General features: G+C 41.7%; 1 protein-coding gene across 1 annotated transcript; it reads left to right on the top strand.

The window, feature by feature from the left end:
- Positions 1–442: 442 nt before the first annotated feature.
- Positions 443–20,835, top strand: SPRY4 (sprouty RTK signaling antagonist 4). The gene is made up of 3 exons (XM_032209292.1): positions 443–689; positions 2,833–2,929; positions 16,014–20,835. The coding sequence occupies exon 3, from the start codon at positions 16,042–16,044 to the stop codon at positions 16,930–16,932; it is 891 nt and encodes a 296-aa protein (XP_032065183.1). The 5' UTR covers positions 443–689; positions 2,833–2,929; positions 16,014–16,041; the 3' UTR covers positions 16,933–20,835.
- Positions 20,836–22,019: the final 1,184 nt, after the last annotated feature.

Genomic DNA, 22,019 nt, shown 5'->3' on the forward strand with positions numbered 1-22,019 from the left:
AATACTCGCAAAAGGATCCGAAACAACGTCCAACCGCACTTTCCCTTACGCCCTCTCCGCCCGCCTTCCTCAATTACTCATGAGAAATCCCATCGGCCGCCCTCGATCGCAAAGACAAAGGATATTTTTCCACCGCGACCTATTTCCTTTATTTCACTTAACCGCACATCCACTCCCTGCCTCTACTGTACTTCGCTTTGCCATCAGCCCGAGGCTGGGGGTGTGTACTGTGGTGCATGCGCAACTGCCTGCAGCTACCGCGTTTCATTCATAAAAAAAAGAGGAAAAACATCAGTCTATAGTCATCCTTAACTCTCAATGAGTTCCTTCCGGCCCCCCATTCATAAAATGAGAGCAGAGCATGCGCCTTGGAACTCCAGTGCCCACCCATTCATAGAATTGGGAGGACAAGCATGCGTAGTAGAGGCCCTTTCCCTCCCATTCATAAAATAGCCATTTTCCCAGGCAGCAGTTGTTGCAACAGCGAAGCGAAGCGAGGGGGAAGCGACGGCTGCCGCCGCCGCTCCTGACAGCGCACCACTTGTTCAGGTTGCTCTCTGAGCCCCGGGTGTGTTTCGTGTCGATTTTAACCTCATCTTTCACCACCCACGTGCAAGTACAGCCGGGATTTTTCTCGGATTTAGGATTAACTCGCCCGTTGAGATATGATCTGGACTGGATTGTTGAAAGTAAGTGGAAAAATCACCGCGGGATTGAGGGAGGGAGAGGAAAGGGGATGATAGAAGGGGGAATCTCTCTACTTCTTCCTCTGATCTTCTGCGGGAAAAGCTGTGCCTTTAAACTTCTAGATGTATCTTTTTTTTTTTAAAGACCAAGTTCTATTCTTTTTTCTCTCTCACGAATTGTCTCTTCGACATGGACCGCAATTAAGCCCGATGCTCCTGCGATAGAGATTCGTCCCTTAAGACACTACGTTAGTCGCAGGCACCTGGGCGTTCGCTGGGATTAAGATCGGTGTGTCGGCCGCGTCCTATAAACTGCGTCTGCCCCGCTTGTCGCTCGGGATCAGCCCATACCAGCCTGGTAGCCCGGCTGCGCGGGGGAACATCGAGCTTTTTTTCCCCCTCTTGCCTTTGGCATCTCTCTCTCTCCTCCCACCTCGTTAAGCTTCATGCAATTCCGGAGCCTCGGCTGGGATCGGGGCGCTCGCCCAGCCAAGCCGCTTGCTCGCTGTCTTCACCTTTGCTCTTTCTCGCTTGCCTTTTATTTCGGGTAACGATCCTGCGATGCGGTCTCGTTCTCTCTCCCCCCCCCCCAACTCGCTCCCGTAATTGCTTCGCTTCGCCTGGTCCCCCTTTTTCCTTCTCTCTCTCTCACCCTCTCCCGGCCCCACTCCCCCAGCGGCTGGTGGCTTTGAACTACGAGATTAGCTGGGAGGATCGCGCTGCGCTGGAAGGAAACGGCGCCAGCTGGGTGTGCCAAGGGCTTTTATTTTTTTGTACCTGTGCGCAGCAGACGAGGAGCGAGAGAAAAGGAGCCGAAGGGAGCGGGCGGGTGAGAGGGGGGGGGGGAAGCGTGGGTCTCGTTGGGGCCTTCTCCACCTATATTGCATCGCGGAGATCTAGGCCGAGGCTGGAACCGGCCGGGCATCGTCAAGGGCAGAAAATGGCAGGCGCCGAAGGAGCCCTCAGGCTGAGTCAGCCGAGAAGGCCGCCAAGGAGGGGGTCTCGATATCTGCCCTAAAGGGAGGGAGGCGAGAAAGGGGCCTGAGCTGTGGCCACTTCGGAAGGTCCCCACACCGTCGGAAGGGCAGCCTAGAGAGGGTGGAGTTGCAGACTGCCGCTTCTTGCTGGGCAGCCCCTGAAATGTCAGTGTCGGGTTTTTTTTTTCCTTTTATCGAATTTGGAAAGGGTGGAATGAGGGCTGGCCTTCCCAGGCTCTTTCCTATCTTCCAACACGTTTGGCTTATTTTATTGAAAAACGCCTCGCAGTCTAAATATTGAGCTTTTGCTCTACTTGACAACCCTCTTTTAAAAAAAAAAAAAAAAAAAGTCATCAAATTCACAAGGAAACTGGGCAGAATATTTCACTTCCAGTGTTAAAGCTTTCTCTTACACACACTTTTTCTGTCTTTCCTCTCTCCCACTAATATTACCAATTATTGGCCTATGTTCAACTGGTAACCTAGTTTCCTTGATCTGGAATTGTTTTAAAAGAAATCTTGTAAATTGGGCATTGGATGACCAGGATCTCTTCCACTGCTTTCCTTCCACTGACCCTCCAGTTCCCTTTGTATAAAGGTGAACAATAGAGGGATTAAGGAAGCATTAAAATGTTTTCAGGATATCGGAATACTGTCGATAATCTCAATTTGACAAATGCTACTTCCTACAACCTATCAGTTGTTCAAGGAGTCTGTATGGGATTCCTGTACTCAAGCACCTTTTTGTAATAGCTGCCTTCCCCTTCTGGGAATGATCTTTTCACCTGCAAAAAAAAAAGAAGAAATAAATGAAAAAGTTTATACTGCATAAAAAGAAAAGGTTTATACTGTGCCACTTCTAACTCTGCCTATGCAAAGCCACGGCTTTGTAAAATGGCTGCAGCAAGAAGCTTTCCCTTAGCTGCAACGACTTTCCCTACCTGGTGCTTTCTAGGCAGGTTGGACTACAACTCTTAACTGTTCTGAGCCACCAGTGCCCACTGGGAATGACAGTCCAACACATCTAACAAAAGCCCAGGTTATGGAAAGGTTGCTTTCCATTACTTTCATGTTCCCCATGTAGGAGGGCGCCTATTGAGGATAATGTTCATTAGATGTTTTGAGAGCAACGTTGCCTTTCCCTTAACGTTGCCTTTCCCTTTTGACAGATGGAATTGTGGTGGTTGCCGCAGTCATAAAACCCCTGAAGCTGATCCCCTAAGAATGTTTACTCAGAAGTAAGATCCACTGAATTCAGTGTGCCTGGTAAGTATGTTTCCTCTGATCTGGGTAGTGGCAGTTCAAGAATTATAATCAATATCTAAAAGAAACTTGGATAATTTATTTATTTTTGGGTTAGAAATCAAGTGACATTGTTGGTGTGTGGAACACAGATAAATTCACAGGGTACTCGATGGTTTTCGTCTAACAGAAAAGAAAGTTCCGTGTTTAAAGTGAAAAAATTTGAAGTCCTTGAAACATTTGATTAGAATTCTCCTAAAATAATACAGTTTTACTATCCTGATTTTAGAATTTTATCAATTTGCCATTTGATTCCCTTTTACTCATTTTTCTTATATCTGAGTGTGGCTCCTTTTATACCAAAGATTTATTCTAGGTAGATTAATTCCATTGCATCAAAGTCACTCCCTTGATTAAGTAGAGCTTGAAAATAGGAAGGAATTGGAAGCAAAGTACATGAGATATCATTTAAAGCTAGAAAGTCTGTGTGTGAAACTGGATGCTCCTGATTTGTGTCAAGTGTTCCCTTTAGTGTAGTTTGAAGTCTTTTGATGCTATTCAGCGTTAAACACTACATGTTCCATGGGGATTACAAGTAATTTGATCCTCATTAACTGGCATTCCTGTACTCCTGTCAGTTTGGTCAATGCAAGGGAGACTTTTTCCTTGATTTGGCTACTGGGAAATTCTTTGGAATGTTCCATTGTGTTCTGTCCTCTGTATCTTTCCTGAAGAGATAGTTTTCAAGTAGTTGGGCTGTACTGTCACTTTTTCAAGGATTTTATTGCAGAAATATCTAGTTTAGGAGTCATAAAACCTATGATCCATCAGAAATTTCATCATCCTTCACTTGCTGGCTGGAATTGGCTTGGAGTCAAGATCTGAATGGCCACAGATTCCCTCCCCCTTTTTTAAAAGTTTTGTTTTAGATTTTTCATGCTAATTCAGCAGGGCCATCTTCATAATTGAGATATTTACATTCACCCTTACCAGATTGACTGTTTACAGTTGTCTAAATGAGTACCTACCTAGAATATAAGGCAACTAGAGACAAGACCTGGCTATTTGGTCAGACATTTTATTGAAATGTCAGTTGAAATTCCAATGAATTTCCTTCAGGAGGTTTACTGCTCAGGAATGTATGGGGAAGCCCAGCTTATATCTTACTAGGGGTGGTACTTGTCCTGTGGTTTTGTGTACATGAAACTGCTTGTATCCACCGTCCCGGTTTCATATTTCTCTATGCAATCTGAGAATTGCTCGGATCCTCTGTATCCTCTGTCGTATCACATATGACAGAGAATCTCCCCAATTTCTAACCCCCTCCCCAAAATGGTTGACCCCCAAAGTAAGCGTTTCTCCTCAGATTCTTTCACTGTTGCCTTGCCTGCTTCTAGAAGTCTTTTGTCCGAGAGGAATGAATACTTTCTTATTCTCTCTCAATTCATGCCAGGATTCTCTGGAACATTCAACAAGAGCAGTTGAAAGTTCCACAGCCATTCCATGTTTACTCAATTCAGTAGGCTTCTGCTTTTTCTTGAACAGCTCTTTCGGGGAGTGGGGGGGGGAGAGTAAAGTTTCCCTTAAAAGAAGGTTTTGTTTGGTTTGTGAGAAAAATTAAAACCTGTATTAAAACCATACCTTTTGTGAGATTTATAAAATAATAACAATAATCTTCCAGGTTTTCAAGGGTAGACATTTGTTTTCTTCCTCAAGATGATTAAAAACCCAAGACCCAAAAGCATGGGGAGGGAAACAAAGTGAAAACAATTGGCTTGTATTTGAGCCAAATTTGTAACAATTTACATTCTTCAATGGAGTGAAGATGAGGCTCCAAATTGTGTCTTGTTGGTACTGTTTCCTTCTGTTTTCCACTGCTAACTCTCTGCACGAGAGATGGATCTGAATGCTTTGATCTGTTCTACAATCGGCCAGGCACACCTAGGGGTATGTTTAACTCAGCAGTTGAAACCAACGGGACTTGGAAATCTCTAGCGAGCTATTGCTCTTTAACTTTACATTGAATATACACAAAGTAAATTTATAAGTAAGAAATGGCATATTTGTAGAAATTCTAGGCGGGGTTATTTATTTATTTAGCTAGCATGCTGCCCAACTCCTAGTGACTTTGGGCAGCTCACAAAGAAAAACAGTTAAAAAAAATACATTAAAAAACAAAAACAAAGAATTTAAAAATGACAAAGACGACGAGAATCAGACATGATCTTAAGGGCATTGGGGGTGGGGGGCAGGGAAGGAACAAACACACACAATCCGAGGATGCTTGTCCTATCCTCACCAAAGCCGAGGAGAAGAACATCTTCAATGTTCACCCAGCCAGATCTGATACTATGGGAGATAGTAACTTCCCAACTGATGGGAGGCCCTGGGATTACCTGATTACCTATGATAATGATTCAAATGGAACAGTGGAATTGATTTGTGTTTTAAGATTACATCTAACCTTCACTCTAAATGAACTGAAAATCCTTTTAAGTCATACATCTCATTTCTTCTCCTATGAAGTTGGGCTATAACTAATATTCTATTTGGGAATGAATTGGACACATTTCCAAATAAGCATCCTTAGAAACACGACCTTAATATATTCACCATGATTATTTTGAAGGAAGTTATACTCCGTAGCTACCTTCAATTTTGTAGGATGGTGGCCAGATTGCACCTTGATAAAATGTGCAATTAATATATAAGGCTAATTATTAACTGAGGCGCCTTCTTCCAGCCCTCTGCCTTTGAGATGGATCTGTCTAATCCAAATATCTATAGCTTTATTCTCTTAGTTCAAACCTGCCTTTCTTGGAATTCAAGTAAGAACTCTGAATCCGAGTCTCCTATGGCCTAAATCAACCACTAGAATCATGCTTAATAAATATTCTAATTCAGGATTTTGTTAATATGGCCTCTTTTCAAGGTGCCTCTTTCAGAGTTATTTTGTTATTTTTGAATTTCAGGGTTTTCAGATTCATACCTGAAACAGCAGACATTATTTTAACAGGCAATATCTTTTAGGAACGACTAGACCATTTGAGCCTTACTTGCCATGATCCTGAGCTCTTGGCTTTGATGGCAGTGCCTGATGGAAACTGAAAACACAGGATTGACCTCTAAATCCTAATTTAGAGTCCAAAAAAGGAGCACACCATTTCCACTGATTCAAGGGCCACAGCAATCTTTGACTGTGTCCCCCAAAATGGGTAGAGTCAGTTCCCAAACTACTGGGAAGATTTGAGTTTCATAAAGGGTAAAATGGGATCTCAAGTCTCTCCAGTGCTTTGTGATCCAAGTGATTGCTCTCAACTACCATTTCCTGTCCTGCTCTCAAGACTCAACATGGGAGGTTTATGGGTAGGGCTCATTTAGAAAGATAACCCTCTGTAGCGGCATATGAGTTACATACGAAAGGCTATCCAAATGAATGTTGTGGACAAATTCAGTTGAGGGACAGGAGGAAAATAAAAAAGAAAATACCTTAATTTCCTGGAAGATTGCCTACAATGAAATATTACTTCTTCATGATTTGACTTTGCTCAAAAAATGAAACGGCTCCATTTCCAATCTATAATTCATCCGTGTGTCTGTTCCAACCGCCTTGGTTCAATTATTTTGTATAGAGTCGTCTCTGGTGCTGTTGTACCTATTTAAGTTTCATAGGCCATGTTGTTTATGTTGCTTATATTGTTCCTAATAATAGGAATAATAAGATAATTCTGTTCAGAATGCATCCTGAAAGTAGATTCTTATGGCGGCAATCTGAAAATCCGTCCTACCTTTGCATTTCTCATATTTTCTCTGGGCTTGACCTTGAGTGCTAATTAATTTGCAATTAGTAGCATTTTGGATCAAACAGTAATGGGAAAGATTATATTTGGGGAGCGTGGGCATATAAAATAAGCTATTGAATTAGATGTCAAATCTCTAGTATCTAATTTAATGCACAGCTGTGTTTCTTCTTTACCGCACAGTGCAGGTACTTTACTGATAAGGCTCAGGGGACAATTAAATTACGGGATCCAAACATTATCAATCAAACATCCATGGTTACATGAGAGTTGCTTTGTCATATTAGTTACTGTTGAAAATTCCTGGGTGGGGAACTTTTAAAGCTGAAAGCATGATTTGATTGTGGGATCACAAATTGGTTAATTCCAACCACAATCTCACAAGTTTACCCAACTTTGTATGAACACCTACGCTAAATTTCATGAGATCTTGTGAGGTTTGGTGCTACTTTGTGGTTTCAGCTGTAAATAATCTCTATTTAAAATGGGGGGATTTTAGTCGTGTTGCTTTTTGTCACAGAAGCATCAACTTCTGTTTTAAGATTCTACCTACCTTCAACATACTTTGCTACCTAGCTTGAAGAATACTTTTTAGTTTAATTTTTAAATTTTCTTTTTTGTTTGGGGTCAGTTGCTGTACAAGTAAGGTAAAGTGTTGTTACCTGCTCTTAAACTCCATTAGTCATAATAAAAAAATGATTTTAGTAATGAACTCTGCTTTATATATCCACATCAGTCTTGGCCAATCCCAATATCATTGTATTATATGATCTACTGAACTTATTTTAATTATTTTGCTTTTCTTTTCTTATTGTCCATTGGATGCAGTTCACAAATATGAGAGAGGGGGGAGAGAGGGAGATGGGGGGAAAGAATATCTAGTGTCCAAAGGCTCTGAATCTACTATTGACTCAATCTAATCAATGGGTCAATTTTGGCATATAAAATGTGGTTTGTCCAGATGCATAATTTTCTCTTTATTGTTTTCCATTTTTTAAAAAAATATAAGCTACTAAGGGACATTCTGGAGTTGACCACCTTTAGTCCACTGAAGTTGGGTGGCCAATAAATTTTTAAGTTTCTTGAATCCCGTTATTTATTGTTCTTCTCAAAATATTGATAATTCTTGATTCAATTCTATATCTTATTTTTCCTCTTCTGTGAACAAGAGCACCATATCTTCACTGGGATCTTGCAAATTTCTGAATATTCCGAATATTCAGATTCTGCTAATGCTGTTAATTAAGGATGTACAAATAACTTTGCATTTGAAGTGTTTGAAGTTTGTTCTGTTCTGAATTCAAAGCCTTTATTCCTACCACTCCAAATGTGTTTTGTCCTGGAAAGTACAAAACATCCGTTTCAAACTCAGAAGAGTTGTTTTGAGGTGAAAGCATCTGGACAATGGTCAGAACAACGTCAGAACAGTTCTAGGAAGATCTGATTTATTCTTTTGAACATCAGCTTCCTCTGACTTCAGCAAACTAATGTTAAATTGGAAATAATATATTTCACAATATTATTCCTACCTGAGCTCAACTTTACCAGAGCTGAAATGTGCAAATTGCAACAATATTGTGTTTATATTTCATATGGGTGATTTGCTCTATTCCTGTACAATAAAGTCTTATTCTTTAAAGCACAACTTATCGTGCATAACTTGTCTCCAATCTGTTCCTTGTATTCTTGACGCCTCCGTCTTCTTCCAATGCCGATCATTGTGACCACCTTAAACTTCTCTGAATGACCTGAAGTTTCCTGATATGATTTCATCTCTGGGGCTAAGCGGGCCTGAACAAGCCCATCTCTGTCTGAGTTGTTTGAAGGCAAGGATGGAATTCAGAGGTACCAAATAATGTGTACCATAATCCCTGTAACTGAGGTGCAAGGACAGTTTTGAGACATCTTTGCTGAAAGCCACGGTATAAGTAGAAAAGCCTTCCTTGTCCCAAAAATGATGGAATGCATCATGTTGCATATGTTGCTTCTGGTCTATTTCAGAAGTGCAGAAAAGCATGAAAGGTAGCTCCTCCCAGATGATCATCATACCTTTAAAACTAATATGACATTCAAATTCACTTTCTCCCACTTCTAAAATAAGCGTAAGACAAGAGAAAATACAGTCATTGTGTTTAATCACCTTCTTATGTGGCTATGATTTTCAGTGTTCAGTTCATGCTGGTGATAATAAGTTAGTAATTAAGTAATTATTACTAATATTGTTGATGTAGTATGCATTTCAAACCCTATCATGTTAAAATATAGGATTGTTCTGACCTAGGCTTCTCAAGAGCATGAAGCAAACTCCTTGTACTGACAAAAAAAAACACCTTTTATTAATTTACTATGAATTCTTCTCATTCACATCCTACAAAGTCTTTCAAGGGAGCATTTACAGTCACAGATCTTATCTGGCTTGGAGAGCTGCTAGGGTAATATCTGCAAAACATGGCAAGGAGTCTTGGAAAGTCACAAACCAATTAAGCGAACTAATTGTCTCCTGCAAATTCCACTCCCCTTTCGCTCCTCTTATTTTTTCTGGGAGGGGCCATTCATCATCCACTTGTGGCCTTATTTCCAAGTCAACCCCTGTCCTTCAGCTCTTCCCTTTGTCTGGCAACTCTGCACATGCGCACACTGGGAACAGGCTCCAGCTGTTCATTTGCCTCACTGATGTCTGACTCTGAAGGCAGCTGATAACTGGCATACGGCCCTGACCCCCGCTCTGCCTCCTACACAGAGCCCTCATCAGAACATTCCCAGACTCCAGGACTGGCCCATGTTCCTTCCCAACCTCATTGTCTGAATCTGCTGCCAGCTCTGCTGGTGGGCCCCAACATGGATGTGTGTTAAAGTTGCACACTCAATCTTTTCTTTAAATGCTTAATTTATTGACTCTGCCCATGCTAGAATAAAAAACAAATAACTATCCACCTTAATTTCAGTTTTTTTTATCAACCTCAATCAACATTTCTGTCATCCATAATCAAGGATGGAAACCAGCTGTCCACAAATACAATATACATTTTTAAGCTTTCAATCTTAAAAGTCTCCTTTGTTGACCCAAGCAAGCAATTAGCCTACTCTAAGCCCCCCTTCTTGTATCCTTTAGGAAGCAGGTCAAAATCATCTTCTTCCTTTGGGCATTTGGCGATGAGTTATGAATTCAAGACTTTTAAAAATTGTATTGCTTCCATAGATGGTTTTGTGTTCACAGGTTGTAAGCTGTCTAGAGTTTGAAGGACTACACAAAACTGAAATAAATTCTCATTGCAATATAATTACCTTAAATATATTTTTGAGACTGGAACTTGCAGCAAAAAGAAATGCAAATGTAATCTTTAAACTCAGTTTGTTCCTAATGAGCTTTTGGTTGCTTTAAGAGCTTAGCAAGCAGCATTCCTGGAGAAAACAGGCTTTTGAAATCCATAACTTTAAGTGATCCGTCAGTTCCCAATATTTTAGGGATTTATTTTGAATGACAGAAGAAGTCAAACTATTGTTTAAAATCTGACATTGTCATAAAGGGCAATGCCACTAGCAATTGCTTCACTGTTGATTTGAAATAACTCCTGTCTTGTTCCTCCCATTGCACAAGGCTTGTTGTTAACAGGTTCTCATTATCCAGCCAAGTAATCCTGAAAATGAATACATAATCTCTGCAAGACTACTTTAATTCCCTACCTTTGGCTCCTTCCTAGCTCATACTGGAAGTGCCTCAAGCTCTAGAAAATGAGTCAAACAGTGCCAAACAATTTCAACACAAATGTTGTTATTGTCTTCGCAGTCAGCTAACATCGATTTACTCTCTGCCTCCACACCCCTTAGTGAGTCGAGTGAGCTGAAGATTCTCAGGTTCAACTCAACCTAAATGCAGACGATCTTTCCCGGTCAGTGTCACTGAAAAAGTAGATTCTGCCATTCTGTGTCTTGGGATAGGACTCCCTCTCTGGCGCTCCAGCAGAGGAGAAACCAGTTCTGCCAGTTTGTCGCAGGAATCGGCTAACTGGTGCTCTGATTGGCTGGAGTTTACAACATCACAAACCCACCCACTTGCGCAGCTCGTCAAAAATACATGATTCTTTTTCTAAACTGAGGGAGTGATATTGAAGGGCCAAGCAAAGGTTTCAACCATTCTGGCTTTTAAGAACAAACAAATTTAAAAAAAAAGGTAGTCCATCTAAAATTGCAGCAAAGAGGCAAGGCCAAAGACTGGAAATGGCATTTGAATTGCTGATAAGCAGGCTTGGTTTACACAAAGCAAGGGAGAAGAAGCCTGATTCACAGCAGGCATTGATACTTGAGTTTAAATTTAATGGGATAAAAATCAAGATGTAGCCCAAAGGAGGAATTTTTAAGTCTCATTGGATGTTGAATGGAGTCCTTGCACTTTCTCTCTCTCCCCCATGACTTCTCATGTTTACTCTTTCTGTCCCTGAATTGGTGTTTCCCTTCAGTTCTCTTTTCGACTTGCAGATTTCAACAGGTTCTCTTCAGTCTCAGCTAGGAATGCTTGGGGTTGCTTGCCTCTTCCTCCCTCCCTCTCTCCCTCCCTTCCTCCCTCTCTCTCTCTCTCTCTCTCTCTCTCCATAATTAATAAAGAATCTAAAGGTCACTGCAAGGAAGTGGCAACTCCACCAGAAAACAATGTGTACTCTCTAAATTTGAACCAAGCCATTTCCGTTCTTTGATTTAAGTTTAGTTGCTTCCTGTGGTTTCATGTCCTCCCCTACAGTTGAATCTCTGGATGGGCTCCAGTATAAATTGCACTCTTCCAATGAAATTAGAGACTAGCAATAAAGGGATTGGCTAGTAAACAGCATTTAAACCAAATATTATGTGGTGTTTGGTGTTTGGATGAAAAAATAGTCTGAATATTTTAAAGGATTTTGTGTCCTCTGCTCTGATTTGCAGCCCAGCCATTATGCTCCCTTTCTGCAAAACAGTCAGAGGACTAATGTTAATGCCTAAGGGATATATGCTTTTAAGGAATTTATATTTGGCTTATTTTCACTGGGAAGAGAAAATGTTTTGCCTATGTTTTCAATTAAAAAGTAAAGTATGCCCCCCCCCCTTCCAATTCAGCAACCTGTGGCCTTCCAGAAGTTCTTGGGCATCACCTTCCACCTTCACCATTAGCTGGGCCAGTTGGGTGGGGCTGATGAAAGTTGGACCATAACCACAGTTTCTCCTATCCTGGTTTAGTATTGCGAGAACATGTTGCAGCACATGTTAGGGCTGCACTCTGCATTTCCTCTGATGCAAGCATAGCAAAGAACTTGGAATTTTCCATTGTAGATTAATCACATCTGAATGTGCTTTCCAAACTATAAGCTATAGATACTCAGAGATGGGGGTGTTAAGCCAATTTCATAAGCAGAGGGTTTAAAAACACATAGTGTACGTTACTGAGAATTTAGTTTATGTATATTGTTAATCTATGGCTTATTCTAAAAAGTGACTTTCCAATCGGGTCTTGGCCATGCTGGAGTAAAGAGCAAAAGAGAGTCCAAAGCTTGGTATGATTGAACTTCACACTATGGGTTCATTATTAGGTTATGCAAGTAATTCTTGACTTTATGACCACAATTAGGACTGGAATGTCCACTGCTAAACAATATGGTCCATTAAGTGAGCCGTGCATTTATGAACTCTTTTGCCACGACTGTTAAGCAAATTGCCTTGGCAAATCAGAGGGTTGTTAAGCAAATCCAGTTTTTGATCCATTAAACTTTGCTTGTTGGAAGTCACATTGACTCTGCTTGTTGGAAGCTTGTCAGAAAACAATGGGAAAATCACAAATGGTGGTGGAATGTAGCCTGGATTCCCAGGAGGGATGGGCTGCATTCCAGAGGAGCAAGAAACAGTGCAGTTAAGATAGCTCAGTTGCGAGGTAGATGGTCAAGCTATCTCCTCCCTAGGAGTTCTTTAACGAAGCAAGTAATGAAGCAAGTACTTGCTTTAGTTTGACTGGATTTCTGTCTGTAGGTGAGGAAGTCCACCCTTCACCATGAAGGCTGACTTGGTGGCTTTGGGCCAGTCATACACTCTCAGCCCAACCTACCTCACAGTTGTTACTGTGAGCAAAATAGGAGGAGGAAGGTATGTTGCATTTGTTCACCAGGTTGAGTTATTTGTAAAAATAATAAAGGCAGGATACAAATAAAACAAACAAACAAACACATTAAATGAAGCAATAAAGGAAGCTACTTAGAAGAAACTCACTAACCACTGCACCATCATGGAAGAGCCATGGTGGTGCAGTGGTTAGAATGCAGTACTGCAGGCTACTTCTGCTGCCTGCAATTTGGCAGTTCAAATCTCACCAGGCTCAAGGTTGACTCAGCCTTCCATCCTTCCGAAGTGGGTAAAATGAGGACCCAGATTGTTGGGGGCAATGTAATAGCAATGCTACTACATGGTGTAATAGCAATGCTATTGGTATTGCTATTTTGGAACAATGGTGATCATGTGCCTCCCAGATACTTCAACTGATGTCAATACATGTTGGTGCCCAAGGGTCCAAATTTTAATCACAAGATCCCAAGGACAGCGCAAATAATGGTCATGAGTTATTTTTTTCAATGCCATTGCAATTAAAATTAAATGAATGATTGTAAATCTAGAACTACTTGCAACATAATCATGATATATTCCTGACCTGTGTCCTGGGGATTCAGGGAATTCTTGAGGAACACACTAAGGCAGTGTTTCTCAAACTTGCCACTTGAAGCCATGTTTCAAGCCACCAAGGCTGATCTTAAATTTTGGAAATAAACAGAAGATCTGAAGTTACATGGAAGCATAGCCACCATGTACTATGCAAAGATTGGCTCATAAAAAGTTGATATGAAGGATGGGAGGGGAAGGAACCATTGTCCTGCTGCTCCAGATATTGGTACCATTCTAATTCTAAAGTACACATGAGTCATTCTAGTATAAAAGCTGATTTAGAAAATGGCTATTCTTCTGGCTTATTGATTGGGTAAATGAATCATTTTTAGCCCACTCTAGAGCAGAGACCCCAAAATCTGAGCTTGATTAAATAAATCAAAGCAGTCGTTATCTATAATCCACTCAGTCTTCATCAAAATGGACAATGATGACATGTGGACGTTATAAAGTCGAAGGCCATGAAATCCAAAGATTTCGGGACAGACTTACAGTTGGCTTAATGTCAGAATCAATATTGATGCCAAATGGACCTGTTCAGTGAGCTCCTTCCAAAACCAGAACCGCCATTTGAAGATGGCTCTCCTGTATGTTTTAGCATGAATATCTCTTGATAGTAGGATGCAGGGAAAGGTTTTACTGGAAGATTTTAATACCCCGGTATTGTTATTTTCAGATATGTAAAGAGGAGCATGGAGTGTCAAGTGGAATAATTATTTCACTCCTCTCAGCCGGAATCTTGCCTTGCTTGTAATCTAATGTCTTATACTCAGCACCATAATCTAAAAATGGGATTCCTGAACTAGAGTTGGTTCATGGGGGGGGGGGGGGCTATCAAGATTTCACTATCAGATTCTACTATTAGGAGATTTTAAGAAGAGGGAGTGGACTTACCGTATTCTCCATTTCCTCAGAGGACAGGAACTAGAACCCATGAGTAGGACCCATGAGTTAAAATCACAGGGAAATAAATTTAGGTTAGATATTAAGAACTGCCTGACAGTAAAGGTTCTTAGCCAGTGGAATAAATAGCCTCATGAAGTGGTATGTTTCCTCTCACCAGAAGATTTCAAATTGAAACTGGATAGCCATCTATCCAAAATGCTTTAGCAGATCCTGTCCTGAGCAGGAGAATGGAGTAGAAGACATCGGAGATCCTTCTAGTTCTTTAATTCTATGAAGTCAGTCATTGAGAACGAATTGACATTTGGAGGTATAAAACCGAGGCTTAAGAACACATATTGGATATTGTTCGTGTAAAAAGTGAGACTCTCCTTCTCTGTGTTTTCCATGTCTTCTGGAATCAGAGCGTCTGTACCTTGATTTATGCAGGGGACTTTTGTCAAATTGGTGCCTCAAGATGTGCAGTGATTACACGATCCAATCTTACATGATCACTATCTGAAAATTCTGAGAGTTACATTCTTAACATATCTGGAGGGCATCCAGTTGACTAGCATACATTCATGGCCAACCTTTTTTTTTAACCTGTGAATGAGTTAAGAGTGATGACCGATGACATTACTACTTCCCTCTTCCGTTCACAGATATTTCTGAATAAGCTGGCAGTGCTTGTTTTTTTGGCTGGATATTAGGTGATATTTATGTATGCATTTAACATTTCCTCTTAATTTATCATCTTTTACATTTGGACCTTCAGAAACTGGGTACGGATTCAACAAATGAGTCATCATAACTAGTCTGCTTATTTAGAGACTAGAAAACTGAGGCTGACAGATGGCACTGTGGGCAACAGGCCCAGAATTTCTGTGGCAAGAATCAGTGTCATTAACTCAATAGTACAGTTCCATAATTTAAAGAGTCTTGATTCCAATTCTGTGCTCCAGGTTCATAGGATAAACTAGTCCTATTCTAGCATTTTATTGCGCTCGGCAGAAAACCATTGGCAATGGCTGTGATTGTACACCTCTTTTATGTCAACCAATCCCTAAAGAACATGTACCTTTCCATTTAAGTTCCTTCTGCTAGGTCATCTTTGAAGAGACTCATAGAAATCAGGTTAATTCCAGAAGATCCCTTTTAATTTCAGCATGTGAGCATATATGTGTGTCTACAAAGGTCCCCTAGGGAAGCAACCTTTGCAATGCATTTATTGATCAAATTTAAATACTGGCTCCCACAATTTTGGCCATCCAGAACTATTTCTGTTCATTGACAACAGAATTCCTGCAGAGGTCATGAAGAAATTGTCCCCATGGCTCAAATAAGATAGGAATCCCTGCACACTGAAGCCACGTTGGCTTGAAGTCTTCACAGGAGGTGGATGTCCAGGTGGACAGCTCCTAGTGCTATCCTCAGAAGTCATTTGTCCTAGCTACTTATTGTTAGTATTCCATTGTCCCTTTTTTCCAGTTCTGTGGGATATCGGGAGAAAGTGAGTGACTGGTTCAAAGTTCCCAAGTGGGGTTCCCAAGACCCTTGGCTTTCTTGCACTCACAACCACACTGTCCCTTCTGCTCTGTGGGACTGACAACACTCCAAAGAGTTAACCTGTTAACTGCCAAGATTGACCCTGAGACAACCCTGGCAGAGGAACAGCTCAGCTCTTTGCTGGAACTCTTGACAGCAATGGATAATGTCTCAGCCTCTTTTTCTTTATTCTCCTTTTTTTCCAGGACACTTAAAAGCAGCCTGAGAAATAAAATGGAGCCTCGAATGCCTCACAACATGACTGTGGTGCCCAGTTCTCCCATGGTACAGCCTCTTCTAGAAAGCCGGATCCCTTACAGCAGACTGCAACATCCCTTGACTATCCTGCCTATCGACCAGATGAAGACCACACATATGGAGAACGACTACATTGACAATCCCACGCTGGCTCAAATGGTGGCTCAGAAGCCTCCCCGGAGCCACCACGAGCCCACCCTTCCACCACGGTGTGAACAAGATGTCACCCATCCATGGATCTCCTTCAGTGGGCGGCCCAGCTCCGTCAGCAGCAGCAGCAGCACGTCTTCAGATCAAAGGCTTTTGGACCACATGGTCCCACCTCCTGTGGCTGACCAGTCCTCCCCAAGAGCAGTTCTGCTTCAGCCCAAGGCGGTTCACTGCAAGCCCTTGGATCTGAAAGGACTCCCCTCTCTGAAGCTGGACAAGCACTTTTTGCTGTGTGAAGCCTGTGGAAAATGCAAGTGTAAGGAATGTGCCCTGCCTAGGACTTTGCCCTCATGTTGGGTGTGCAATCAGGGATGTCTGTGCTCAGCCCAGAACCTGGTCAATTACTCAACCTGCATGTGCTTGGTGAAGGGCATATTCTACCACTGCACCAACGAGGATGACGAGGGCTCCTGCGCAGACCATCCCTGCTCTTGCTCCCATTCGAACTGCTGTGCCCGTTGGTCCTTCATGAGTGCCCTCTCCCTGGTTTTCCCCTGCTTGCTGTGCTACCTGCCAGCCACTGGCTGTGTGAAGCTATCTCAGCGGTGCTATGACCGCGTGAGTCGGCCTGGATGCCGGTGCAAAAACACAAACAGCGTGATTTGTAAAGCATCCCCAGATGGGAAAGCTGACAGCAGACCGGAGAAATCTTTCTGACTGCTGGAGAGATGTTGGGAAGTGCAGGATGAGAAAAGAAAAAAGGAAGGGTGTTTTGTCACCTGTGTCAAAGTATAACACATGTCAGCCTTTTTGTACGGAGGGAGGGAAAGAAGGAAGGAAATGGATATTTTGCTGTGCAAGGGCCAAAACAGACTACACGGAGCAATTTGAAGACATCTCCTCTCCTAGTCCTTAGTCCTGGCAGTTTGATCCATCTGGAGATTGCAAGAATAATCCAGAAGTAGGCTTGGCATGTACATCATCAGATGGAAGCAGGACTTCAGTTCAGGGTCACCATCCGATTAACATATTTATAGGTTATGGACAGTAAGGGCTACGTTTCCCTCAAGGCTTTAACAAGAATGTTCCTTACCGCCTCATTTTGTTGTTGTCATTGTTGTGTCTGTACGTTGTGAGAGTACTCCTTTTAAAAAATAATCTTTCTGAATATGTAGAAATCAGTAGCTCTTCTCAGGTATTAAGCTTCAACAGAGTATTCAAACTTGAATAAAGGGTCCAGGACTGATCAGATAGGTAGATACAAGGGTAAGGCATTCTGAGCCCTCCCTATAGAGCAGGGGTCCCCAAATCTGGCAATTTTAAGACTTGTGGACTTCAACTCCCAGAATTCTCCAGCCAGCCAGGAATTCTGGCCAAGTTTGAAGACCTCTGCTATAGAGGTTTAAATGCCCTGGGTGAGCTTAACACCTGGATTAGCACTACCTTTAACTCCTGTTGATTTTACTGCCATTAAGGCAGTCTTGAAAGTTTGAATAATGAGCAAATATCCCAACTCTCTTCCCAAATCCTCTCTCCCTCTCCCCCCACCCTCTCTTTCTCTCTCTCTATTCTTTCTAGAATGATCACCACAAAGAATATATTCTAACTGATGGATTGCTTCCTTATTAAGTGTTTCTTGATCTCTTGTAACAGAAAAGGTGGGGAGGAGGAATTCATTCCCTTTGGCAAGTTCCACAAAGAATTCAAACCAGCAGCCACCAGCCTGAACTCTATCCATTCAGGTCAAGTAGGAGCAAATGGTAATATAAGGCTTTTGATGCTTCAGTGCTGGAACAAGTTTGAAAGCGATGACCCAACTTGGTCAGAGAATGTCCAGCCAAAAGAGTTTCTAGGACTTCAAGCCCATTTTTGCATTTCAAATGCACAAAATTTGGAACATACATTTGAAATAGTGTATTATGTTGCTTGATCATTATTGCACATTTTTAATTGCACAAATAAGATCCCGCCACACAAAAGAAAAAGAAGGAAAACTGAGCATACGTTTCAAGGGAACTGATCTCAACAGTACTTTCAGGATAAACATAAGCAGCTCAATTCTCCTGGAATAAATTATACTTTATTAAATCAGAGATGCTTGAGCTGAAGCTTAAGAATTAAGAACTCTGCATCTGAAGGATTAACCCAAACCAAGCACAATATATCTGAGTATCTTGAGACAGTCAGAAATGGAGCAGCACAATCCCAAACTCTCTTCGAAATGGAATTGTTTTTGACAAAATAGCATACAGGCACTATTTTAATTCTCAAATTAGAGACAGTTGCTGCTTAATTCTCTTTCTATAAGGCAACATGCTGCTCTTCGTGCAGGAAGGTTGCTAACATTTTTTTTTAAGGAAGGGCATAAGCTTGAGGGGCACATTTCTGACAAAGTGCCTATAGTTTTTGTCAGCCACCCCTTTCTAGATATCATCTATCAATATCCAACTTCCTGAAACTGGTGCCCCCTGGGGTAGGTTGGATTACACGTTCTGTGGCTCCAGTGCTGACTGGGAGGGATAGAGAAACCAGGAATGGAATATATTTGAAGGGCTGGAGGTTGGGAAGGTTAATCTCTGTACTTGGACAGCAACAAAGGCTGTTAAGATGCTTTTTTAGGTGGGAAGGATCCCTGCTCAAGGCCAGTGGATTAACCTTATTACAAGATGCTAAACAGGAAGTCATTGACACTACACAACACATGGAAAAGATAGGCATGTAAAAAGTGGTCTGTAAAAGTGAAGAGTATTTCTCTCTTTAATTAGAAAAGAAAAATCCATGGCACCTTTTCAACCGAATAGGATTTCTGATCCAAAATTAATCAACTGTGTAGAGAGAACTATAGAGAGAGAAAATTAATCAATTATGTAGAGAGAAAGGAGGCCAACTTTATTATTATTTTAGGGATAAGCAGGTAGAAGAATATGCTCACTTTTTTCACATTGAAGGGTTTGTTTAGCACCGCAGATTTGGCTGAAAATTATTTTTAATATTTTTATACATTCCCGTTCTTCTATTTTATAGGAAAGAGAACTTGTTTGATGAGTCCTTGGATGTCTGATATTAGCCTTACAAAGGAGACACCGTGGGGGCGGGTGGTGGTGGATCTATTGCAAACCTTTGTCCATTGAGATGAATGGTGGGAGAAATCTCCCAGCGTTTTCTTATTCCATTCATTTCAGTGGATGTTACAAGTTCTTGCTGGATTCTGCTCAGTGTGTGTTGTGGATGTTCTTACAAATCCTTGGGAGAATCACAGGGGCACTGAGGGGGGGGGGCAGAGTGAGGGGAGAAAAAAGAAAACCTTCGCCAACATATTGCTGAATGTATTCATCCCTGTCAATATTCATGGTAATGAAGTAGTGCTAGCCAACCATAAATGCTTTGTTACGGCATTCCTCAAAGTAGTGTCCTCTAGATTGATTAAAACTCCATCTCCATGTCCTACTGACAGCAGGGGAACTAATGTGTAAAACATCTGGAGGTCACTAAGTTAAAAATGCTGTCTGATGGTCTCTTTTGTTCCTATTAGTGTGCAGCAGTACTGATCAAGCAATAAATCTATAGTCAGACAAAGAAGCAAAACATCCAAACTGTTAGGTCAATATTTTGACCTTTTTACATTTGTCTTACCATTTCTTAGACTTTTTAAGAAAGAAAACTTGGGGTTTTTATTGTTATTGTACATAGTTGAAAACCACTTAAATTACTGTGTGGGTTTTTGAAGCTTGTTTTTAATCTATCGGCATCAACGAAATGGATATGGATCATGTGGGAAAAAGACCCTGGAAAGGGAGACTCTGAAAATGCAAGCAGAACTCAGCTGCCAGCTTCCACATCTCCCCCCACTTCCTCCTGCCTAGCCCTCTTGTGTAGCAGTCAGTCCACATGTTTCTACGGCTCTTTCCTAGAGACCTAGCAACACCACTGACAACATTCTCGCCGAGCATTGAAAACTTTCTGGGTTAGTCCAGCCCAAGAAGAACCTGAACTGCTTCACACTATTCCTTTGAGATGGTCTTCTTGAATGCTCTGCCTGAAAAGTTTCTCCCCGGCCACCCTCAACCCTTTGCCCTTTCTGTTCTACCGCTGATCCTCTTCTCCTCTCTCCCATTTACCCTTCCGACCACCTCACCCTTTCAAGGGTTATAAAGGCAGGCCCGCCACATCTATGTGAAATTGAGATCTGACTGGCTAATCCAAGGAACTTCTTTACACTCTCCCAGCTGGTCAGGCTGGATCCTGATTCAACAAGGAAATTGTTCAGGAGCATCAAAGTGCCATCTACATCAGGGATGTCAAACTGGCATCCCTCGGGGCGGATGCATCACACACAGGCTACAGCCACCCTGGCTCCGCAAAAGCAAAAAAAAAAGTCACAATAAATCACGTGACCATCATGTGATGTGATTGAGTTTGACACCCGGGATCTACATAGATAAACCCACAGGAAAAGCAAGGACCCCGTGGCCTTCCTGTCAGCTGGCTACCAGTTTCTGAATGGCCAGTGGTAAAAACATGCTGAAGGTTTCTTCTCCTTGATCTTCCTCTTCCTCCCCTACTTTCCCTGGGTGATTCCTGAAAGCTCCCCTCACATGGGTAGCACCTTCATCTTTCAACAGGACAAACAAGAAAAATGCACACCAAGTAAGGGACATAATTCCAGCCCTTGTTCTGAGCAAACGTGATTTCTTCCAAGACATGCCCGGCAGCATAATTGTATACAAAGCAAGAGATGGAAAGTGGGCACACAGTGGCACAGCACTTGCTCTTTCTGTCTCTGGTTGCGTTAGCAAAGCAAAATAGCTGCTTTTTCAAGTTGCTGTCCTGAGCTCTGTGCATGGTTAGGTTATTTTTTATTAATCTTTACAGAGAGCAGTCCAGGTTTTCCCTCTTCTTTACTTCTTTCCTCGACTGAAAAAAAAAATTACCACAGAAGTTTTCCTTTGTATAGAATATTTATTTCGAAGCTCTATTTTAATAGTATTTATTTTAGAAATTTACTATTGTAAGAGTTCTTCTGTTTGTGAAGAAAAACACATTAAACTGAATGTACTGATCTAGAAAGTATATATTAAATATATATTGTTAAATACGTGGCAATCTTGTGGTTTTGTTTCCGAAAAATATTTTTCTTACTGTGGCACTGTCATCCCACATGGCTGATCTTGGAAGAACACTTGGGAAAATTGGAGACCATCCAAAAAGTCCCAAGGGTGTAGATGGAACCAGGAAGGCAGTGGCAAATCACTTCTGTATGGCTACTAAGAAAAACTACCTAGATGTGTTACTTACAGCCGAGGTGGCGCAGTGGTTAGGGTGCAGTACTGCAGGCCACTTCAGCTGACTGTTATCTGCAGTTCAGCGGTTCTAATCTCACCGGCCCAAGGTTGACTCAGCCTTCCATCCTTCCGAGGTGGGTGAAATGAGGACCCAGTCTGTGGAGGCGATATGCTGACTCTGTAAACCGCTTAGAGAGGGCTGAAAGCCCTATGAAGCGGTTTATAAGTCTAACTGCTATTGCTATTGCTATTATGTCACTAGAAGTCAAACTCTGCTCAAGGAGCACCAGATTCTATCCACATTCCTGCATTGACCAATGTCTACCACATAAATACAACCCTCTTAGAGCAAGACTCAAACTCTTCAGCTCATCAACCCATTCATGGACTTTCAGATTGTTCACCAAGCCCCAAAGCTTGGGAAAGCCCGACCTAGAATATATTTTGTTTTCAAGGGGACACTGTGGTTTGCCTTGTAAAGACTTGCATGCTGTACCTTTATGGAAGGGTACACTGTTGTTC

The sequence above is a fragment of the Thamnophis elegans genome, chromosome 2, assembly GCF_009769535.1.
Source record: "Thamnophis elegans isolate rThaEle1 chromosome 2, rThaEle1.pri, whole genome shotgun sequence".
Classification (NCBI taxonomy): domain Eukaryota; kingdom Metazoa; phylum Chordata; class Lepidosauria; order Squamata; family Colubridae; genus Thamnophis; species Thamnophis elegans.

What these genes read in the sequence shown, in the direction of transcription:
- SPRY4 (XM_032209292.1), top strand. Translation starts at nt 16,042, where the DNA reads ATGGAGCCTCGAATGCCTCACAACATGACTGTGGTGCCCAGTTCTCCC.